The 8507-nt window shown below is 27.4% G+C and overlaps 2 protein-coding genes across 2 annotated transcripts; both read left to right on the top strand.

The window, feature by feature from the left end:
* Positions 1–6373: 6373 nt before the first annotated feature.
* Positions 6374–7234, top strand: LOC138942802 (cytochrome P450 4C1-like). The gene is made up of 4 exons (XM_070313270.1): positions 6374–6432; positions 6609–6735; positions 6872–6953; positions 7050–7234. The coding sequence occupies exons 1-4, from the start codon at positions 6374–6376 to the stop codon at positions 7232–7234; spliced, it is 453 nt and encodes a 150-aa protein (XP_070169371.1).
* A 31-nt stretch (positions 7235–7265) lies between these two features.
* Positions 7266–8399, top strand: LOC138942801 (cytochrome P450 4C1-like). The gene is made up of 2 exons (XM_070313269.1): positions 7266–7512; positions 8019–8399. The coding sequence occupies exons 1-2, from the start codon at positions 7266–7268 to the stop codon at positions 8357–8359; spliced, it is 588 nt and encodes a 195-aa protein (XP_070169370.1). The 3' UTR covers positions 8360–8399.
* The last annotated feature ends 108 nt before the right edge of the window (positions 8400–8507 follow it).

The raw sequence follows: 8507 nt of genomic DNA, 5'->3' as shown, positions 1-8507 counted from the left end.
TCACTTCGAGTCTTTTTCAATGAAATTCGGATAAAAAGATTAAGAATTAAGAAGATGCAAACGGTAAATCTATTGTATTTAAAGCATAACAACGTAATGATAAATATAAATGGATAATACGGCACAATAAAATTATAGCTTAACGCGCTTTCAATATGTGTACACATCATTTGATGGAACGAAAAGAAATAATATCGATCCTATTAATAATTAGACTTATCACACGAATAATAGGTTTTCGTTATGAATAATATATGATGGTCCTTTGTCGAATAGAAGAAGACGCCAAATTATTTATAACGAGAACTTATTATTCGCATGGTAAGTCTGATTATTAAATAGGACCGAAATTATTTCTATTTCTTTCATTGAATGCTGTGTACACATATTTGTAAGCGCTTTAAGATAAAATGTATAATTCTGTTGCGTCGTATTATTTATTTATACTTATCATTACGTCGATATGCTTTAAATAGATTTATCGCTTGCGTCTTTATAATTTTTAATCTTTTTATCCGAGTTTCCTTTAAAAGGACCGGAAGTGGGTCAAAATGTTTGAACTATTTGTAACGCATAGTTAATGTTTTCCTAAAGAAAGATAGATAATAATTATTTTTCACGCTCTAAGTACAGCGTTCGGGCTTCAATTGATCTAGATTTTTATTTATTATTGATTCTCATTAATTATCTGAGCTTTTTTAACTACTTAATTTTTTAATTCTATTGACTTATTCAAACACTTATATTCTCTTATCGTAATACGTGCGCGATTTTTATTGTAAAATATACTATCTTTTTTCTAGTTCAAATATTTAAGTATTTAAATTAAATACTTAAATATATTTTAATTAAAGGAATGATAAACAATTAAGCGCATTTAGACAACAAAATGCGCTTAATAAATGTAAAATTGCAATATATATATTGTATATTATTTAATACGTGTGCACACATCACTAATGGAACAATAATTTAACAGTAATTACCGATTGTAAAAAATTTTCTGTCAAGAATAAAGCAAGAATCAAGTATTTATAAAATATCATCGTAACCGATTTGGCAATCATGATCAGCTGAATATGCAAGAAGATCACAATAGTGAAATTATATACATAATATATCATATACTTATTATATAATGCGCCACTTAGAGCTCTACAACTTTTGCATGAAACATTTTTCACGAAAATGCGTTGTTTCCTGAAAAAAAAACGGCTGATACGGCGCTCTGTTACACCCTGTATATTATTACTTATTGTTAGATATACTATGTATACAATGCAAACAATTATCGTTTTTATCTCGTTTACATCTCGTACCTCATTGTTATCAAAGGATAGTTCATACAATCGTATAGAATAGAAATATTTCAAATGTTTGCGAGGATCCGGTTTTGTTGTGTGTATTGCATTGCATATTATTATATATATTGCTAATTCGAGTCGCGCAAAACGAGAATTAAAAATAAAAATAAGATAAGATAAAATAATAAAGATTAGGACTTGAATCATAAAGATTAAGCATCATTTCGTGATCGAATCTTGTATCGAGAAGAAGTAAAAGCAATTATATAATATTCTGCTTTAAGAAAAAAGTTATTCTAAAAATCTAAAACATCTCTTTTAAAGCATCTATTCTTCTCCTCTCTCTCTTTTTCTCGGTTATTTTATTATATTTGGTTATACTATATTTATATATAAAGCATGATAAATTATGATTTATAATTAGTAGTGAAGCGCAGCGATATTTGCTAAAAGTGACAAATATTTTGGCAAAGCATTTGCTCCGACGTAACAAACAGTAAGTACCGAAATCTTGCATTTTTTCAGTATCATTTAGATAAAATTCGTGGTTTTGCTTTTTATTTTTTTCAAGACACAAAGTAAGTATTCGTGCAAAGTTAAAATGTAATAATTTAATAATAAAACTCATGAAACAAAATACGGGCGGATACTTAATTTTGCAAATTATAATTCTTCGAAACTCGGTTATATTATATACATATATTTCAATTAAACAGTAATGATGGAGCGCTTATGCGCAAATGTGCGTTTAATCAAAAATTTGAAATTCAATATTGCTTTAATATTTTGTAAACACGTATATATATCATATCTTTAAATTATTGTTAAACAAGCTGAAAATTATGCAAATTAGAAACTTGCGCATTACTTTCTCATCGTTTTATTTTATCTCACAAAACTTAAGCTCCTTAAAGTAAGCGGGTTTTTCAATTTTTGCTTCCCCATAGAGGAAACTTTGTGAGCGAAATAAAAAGATAAAGAAGATAAAGAAGCAATATGCTATTTTCTAATTTACACACATTATAAATTATACATTTACATTGTATAGATTATAGATTTTCAGAAATATAAAAACTCATTTAAGAAAAACTTAATTAATTTTATTATAAGAAAAGATAACACACAAGAAACATTGATAAACAGTTTAAAAGAACGGAGCTGTAAGTAATGCATTTTAATGACTTGATAGCTGTTTCAATACTAATATTCCGTTGTTGACCAAAATATTTTTACACGTCCTGGAAATTACTTCACTTTCAGCGTTTTTGACGATACTCTATTTATGTAAAACAATTTAACCCGATATCTCAGAATTTGCGAAAATTATTTCCGAGTATAATTACGTATACGAACATTTTTCAAAAAATTCAAAATTTTATAGAAAATGGACTCTTTCATTGATGCTGACTCTGTCACCAAATTCATAACCAACCATCCTTTTATAATAATCTATCCATATAAAAAAATTTGACCAGATATCTCAAAAATTGCGGAAGTTAGAGGTTGTACAAACATTCCGTACATACATACATTTTTTAGGAATATAATTTGTTGACGTTTCAAAACATTTTGAACACATTGAACACATAAAAAAATTCGAAAAAAAATTTTGTCACAAAAACAAAGCTTCCTCTATGAGGAAGCAAAAAAGAATAATTATACGTTTTAAACCGCAAAACTTTTTCAAGATCTCAATGAAATACGGTAGAAAAATAAAATACAAATAATTTATTGCGCGAATATAAATAATTTATTTCGTGAATCTTTCGATTAATGAACACAGATTCCAAATTTGGACGAGTTACATAGAAATAATCTGAAGAGAAATGTTTTGCCGACGAAATATTCTCAACCACATTAATTTTATACACAATTTTCATCGATGATATATATATTTATATACACATTATATTCGATCTTCTTTAATAAAGTATCTTTATATAATTTTCTGAATTAATAAAGATAATAATGATATAAACATCGTGTCAATAAAATATTTGTCAATATTGTGTGAGTGTAAAATTCAATCTTACAAAGTATTTATAATAATTTATGCATTACATATTTGGTAACTTGGGCTGTTTAATATGTTTACAGGCTACAAAAATGGACTTAATCTTTTTGATATTGTGCGCCTTGTTCGTAATTTTAATAATTCCCGCAATTATATCGATAGTACGTGATCAATACGTTCTTCGACGAAAGCTCAAGAATATTCCTCAGATCGGTAGATTTCCATTTGGCATGGCATTTGAATTAATGAAGCAAACGGACTATGGTGAAAAATCTTATACATAAGATATTGTTATTATATGCTTTTACAAATATTGTTTACATATTTTTAGTAAAAAGTTATTGAAGGAATTAATAAATGAAAAAAAAAAAAAAAAATTGTCATTTACTTTAAATCAGTATAATAATTAGTAAATTTTGTCACAAAAACAAAGTAATATTAAATATCTAATTATGTGCTTATCGTTACAGAACGCAAACAACAGCTTGAGCAATATATGTTTCATTTTAAAGAAGGTATTTTTATAGTTTGGGTTGGCACGAAACCGTTCATTAATATCTATAAACCTGAATTTTTAGAGGTGAGAATGAAAAGAATCTTACTAATAATATAACAAAATCTTATAGTAAAGTATCGGTTATATTTTTTGCGATGTATATGTGTCTGTATAAATAGTAATAGTCCTCATAGTCCTCAATTATTTATTCCAAGTTAATTCAACGATCTAGTCAATTATCGGTTTCATATTTAGAATATAAATAAGAATGATAAAATAGAATATCTTTTTCTACTGATACATTAGGAAAAATGTAATTAACGACACATGAAAAAATAAATCGTAAATATGGAATAAAAGTTTTGCATATGAAACTCTGTTTTTGAAAAAATTAAAAATATAAAAAAAGATATCTTATTTAACATGTGATAAATGTGATAAATGATTACGCGCACAGTTATATTCTTTTTAAACACATTTTTACAGATTATTTTGCCTAGCATCGTAAATATCGAAAAAGGATTTCCTTATGACATGATGGAATCTTGGTTAGGCAAAGGGCTTTTAATTTCTACAGGTAAACGCATAAACTCTTTTACACCTATGTTTAATACTTTATATTGCATTTTACACCAGATTATGCGTTTTTGATATATGCTTATTTATGAAAGCATTTAGAACAAATTACAAGAAAACAAAAGAGTAAAATTTCACTCTAATGCAACTATTTAAATTTTTGTATAGATTTACATCAAATAAAAAATAAGATGTTTCTTCGTGTTCTTATCTTTGTGTGATTAATTATGTAACTGATTTTACATATTATTAATTATTCATATTAATTGGCACGCTTTAAAACGTTAGTCAGTTGTTGATGGAATTTTCCTTGCACTTCGGTTAAGACAGAATAATCCGTCGTATTCCGTCTAATATGATTGCGATGCTCGGATATCCTTATACGAAACTGTCTGTCTGTTTGACTGATGTATGAGACATTATAATTACTGCAATGAATTTTATAAATGACATCACTGTGCGAAGCTTTAGGAAGAGTTCTTGCGAACTCTAATATAACTATGTAATTTATTGAGACCAAAGTCTTTTACGTCTATTTTTAATATTTCATTAAAAATGAAAAATAAATTGCAATCTATATGAGATTATGCATTTTCGATGTATGGTTAAACGGAGGAGTAAAATATCACTAATACAAATATGTAAATTTTTGTATATATGTATATCTGACAAAAAACAAGATATTTATTTCATATTCTTATCTTTGTGTGATTATTTATGTAACTGATTTTACATATCATTAATTATTCATATTGATTGGCACGCTTTAAAACGTTAGTCAGTTGTTGATGGAATTTTCCTTGCACTACAAATATTCGGTAGCGATATGCAAGTAAAACAAAACTAAAATAAAATATAAAACTGTATAATAAAATATCCTTTTTACATTTTTATACTAATTTTTGTGCACTTATATTCTTTATCTTTATTACGATTTTTTAAAGACATAAATATATTGTTGATTGAACTGCTTCAGGAAAACAATGGAATCATGATAGAAAACTCATCGGGCCGACGTTCCATTTTAGTATATTGGACCAATTTGCCGTGATTATATCCGAAAAAGCAGAGATCTTGACAAAATGTCTCGAGAGGGAAATAGCAAAGAACCCAGGAAAAGCTATCAATATTTTTCCGTTTGCTAACAATGTTGCTCTCGACGTTATATGTGGTAATAAATATATATATATTACATCATTATAATATATAATATGTCTTGTAGACAAAAGTATCGCTGATACAGTATATTTTATGCTGCAACAACAAATTTTCAGTTACATGATATAAATAATAAAAAGACTTGTCAAGTATCATAAATTTTAATTTTGTTGAATCAGTATATAAGTTCTTTCGTTATAATAATAGATTGATTGCTTATTTATCAATTTATACACTTATTTCACTATTGACACAACAGTTAAAAATATGTTTACTGAAAAAATAGATGATTTTGCTTTAACATTGAATTTATTCTCTTACAACCAAATTTAATCGGCACACATGATCATTTTGTTTCGATTCTGAGAAATTAAGTTTTACCTGCAATATCGAATAATTGTTTTCTGTATCGAATGCCGTTTGTTTTCACGAACTGAAATTTATTGAATGTGTATGGCAATAATAATTCTGCTACAGCAGAGAAATTATTTCTCTTCTCGTATGTATAATTACGGATTATAATACTAGTTTAATTTCGATGATCTCGATTTCCGACATTGTATATGTAAATCAGCGCAGAAATCTTACGTGACATTTTATATAATTGTAAGAATAAATATATGACTTGTTCTCGTAGACATTTAAATATAAGCAAAGTTTTATGTCAGTTCCGGTGTATAAAAATTAATTATTTGACTCAATATTATTTTCGAGAGTTATAAATGTCAATTTTATTCTTTTATGGAATTTTTAAGTAATATAGTATACATTGACAAGCAAGTTATAGCGATAATATTAATAAATAATTATTTTGCAGAAACGGCAATGGGTGTAGATATACATGCTCAAGAAGTTGAAACTGAGTATACCACAACAATACATAGGTCCGAAAAGTCACGAGTTACATTATTTTGTTAGTTAATAAAATGGTTAAAAGCGTTAATGATTTATTAAGAAGATCTTTTTAGAAATTGACAACAAAATCTGTTTGATTAATTTATATTTAATATAATAGCATAAATATGCTGTTATATGTTTAATGTTTTAATCGTATTTTTAGAAGTTCTAAATTAATAGTCGAGCGATTTTTCCGACCGTGGCTTTGGTCAGATTGGTTGTATAATTTAGTGCCTTCAGGAAGAAAATACAATTCAGGACTTAGCAAAATACATCAATTTACCAAAGAGGTATGCGCGATAAGAAACGCTAATAATATATTGTAATGTATTAAGATATCGGCAGAATTTTATTAAATTAATTATTTACATAATTTTTGTTGGGATAAATTCAACAAGCTTACAACGGATAAATGATAAATTTCAGGTGATACGTAAGAGAAAGATTGCACGACAATCGCGAAACAATTCTGCCAAATCGGAAAACGGGGATGATGAACACGATATAGGTGTGATTATTAAATTATTAAATTATTATTATACATATGCTTTGATGGCTTGTATAAATATTTTTTAAATTTCTTTTGTAAAATTTCTTTTGTTAGGTAAGCGAAAGAAGAAAGTTTTTCTGGATCTGTTACTAGATCAGAATGAGAAGGACGAAACCCCGTTAACTGATGATGAATTGAGGGCACAAGTCGACACATTCATGTTCGCGGTGAGAGAAAAATCTTTGAAGTTTAACATAAAATTTTTTCTTATCAAACTCGGAAAATGTTACTATAACTGAGTATTACAATATAATATTGTAAATGGATATAATGATACAGGGTCACGATACAACTCCGGTTGCGATAACTTGGGCGCTATTTCTTTTGGGCAATAATCTCGATCATCAAGAAAAAGTTCATGAAGAACTCGAGGAAGTTTTCAAAGATTCAAAGACACCAGCCAGTGTAAAAGAATTGTCGCAATTAAAATATCTCGAGAGGATTATAAAAGAAACGCTCAGATTCTATCCAAGCGTACCTATGGTCTCAAGAAAATTAGTGGAAGATGTAAAAATAGGTATGTCAGGACTTTATTTATATTAATATTAAGATAATAGAGATCTTAAAATATTTACATTAATTTGTAAATTTGTAAATCTTGCAATTGAAGAGTAATATTTTTATTTAAATGATAAAGAGAAAATATGCTTATGTTCAGAGAAATCTTTTTTTCTTAATTATTAGAGACTAAATAAAAGCGATTCTGAAAACATCAATAGTTTACAATACATTTTAGATGGTCTCTAATTTGCGATAGATTTCTAGAAAAAATTCTATTTTTCATTTTATACTCCCCGTGTATATATGTGTCAATATTCTTCAAATATTATTATTACAAATAAAAGTCTATCACTAAATTATCTTATCAAATCATCTAAAGTAGATTTAACATTATAATATGGATTTTACACAAATACCCCATTATTTAGACAATAAGAATATTTATGTCAAAAAATTTATCGATATAAAATTTTATGCGTGTGTGTTTCAGAATAAAGTCTATAACAATTTATTTTATTTTAGATGATTATACACTCCCGAAAGGTGCTACAGTCGTATTGCAAATCGTATTAACGCATTTAAATCCGGAAGTTTGGCCAGATCCAAAAAAGTTCGATCCAGATCGCTTTCTTCCGGATAATTCGAAACATAGGAATCCATATGCCTATATTCCATTCAGCGCTGGACCAAGAAACTGTATCGGCCAGAGATTTGCTTTACTCGAAGAGAAAACAATATTGACAGCTATTTTAAGAAAATGGAGAGTGAAAAGTGTAAAAACGACGGATGCAGTTTCATACGGAGCCACTCTCATTTTGCGACCATGCGAAGACATATATATTCATTTCACACCAAAGAAATAATCAATTTATCAGCGAATGTCTATTTCTCTTTATCGTGCGTAATTTTATAATCTTTCACGATTATACGGAATTCGAATGTTTTCATGTTATTGTTATTGTGCATATAGTGTACATATTATATGTATATTATACAGATGATCATACGTTT

This window comes from Polyergus mexicanus, unplaced genomic scaffold (genome assembly GCF_030449975.1).
Source record: "Polyergus mexicanus isolate NDT 795.1 unplaced genomic scaffold, iyPolMexi1.0 SCAF_23, whole genome shotgun sequence".
Taxonomy (NCBI): Eukaryota; Metazoa; Arthropoda; class Insecta; order Hymenoptera; family Formicidae; genus Polyergus; species Polyergus mexicanus.
Note: the sequence above shows the minus strand (reverse complement) of the source record. Positions and strands in the feature narration are given on the sequence as shown.

Bases quoted from the DNA above. Each gene is read 5' to 3' on its own strand.
- LOC138942802 (XM_070313270.1), top strand. From the start codon at position 6,374: ATGGGTGTAGATATACATGCTCAAGAAGTTGAAACTGAGTATACCACA. The intron at 6,433-6,608 runs GTCCGAAAAGTC...TCGTATTTTTAG, and splicing joins TATACCACAACAATACATAG to AAGTTCTAAATTAATAGTCG. The intron at 6,736-6,871 runs GTATGCGCGATA...GATAAATTTCAG, and splicing joins TACATCAATTTACCAAAGAG to GTGATACGTAAGAGAAAGAT.
- LOC138942801 (XM_070313269.1), top strand. From the start codon at position 7,266: ATGATACAGGGTCACGATACAACTCCGGTTGCGATAACTTGGGCGCTA. The intron at 7,513-8,018 runs GTATGTCAGGAC...ATTTTATTTTAG, and splicing joins AGTGGAAGATGTAAAAATAG to ATGATTATACACTCCCGAAA.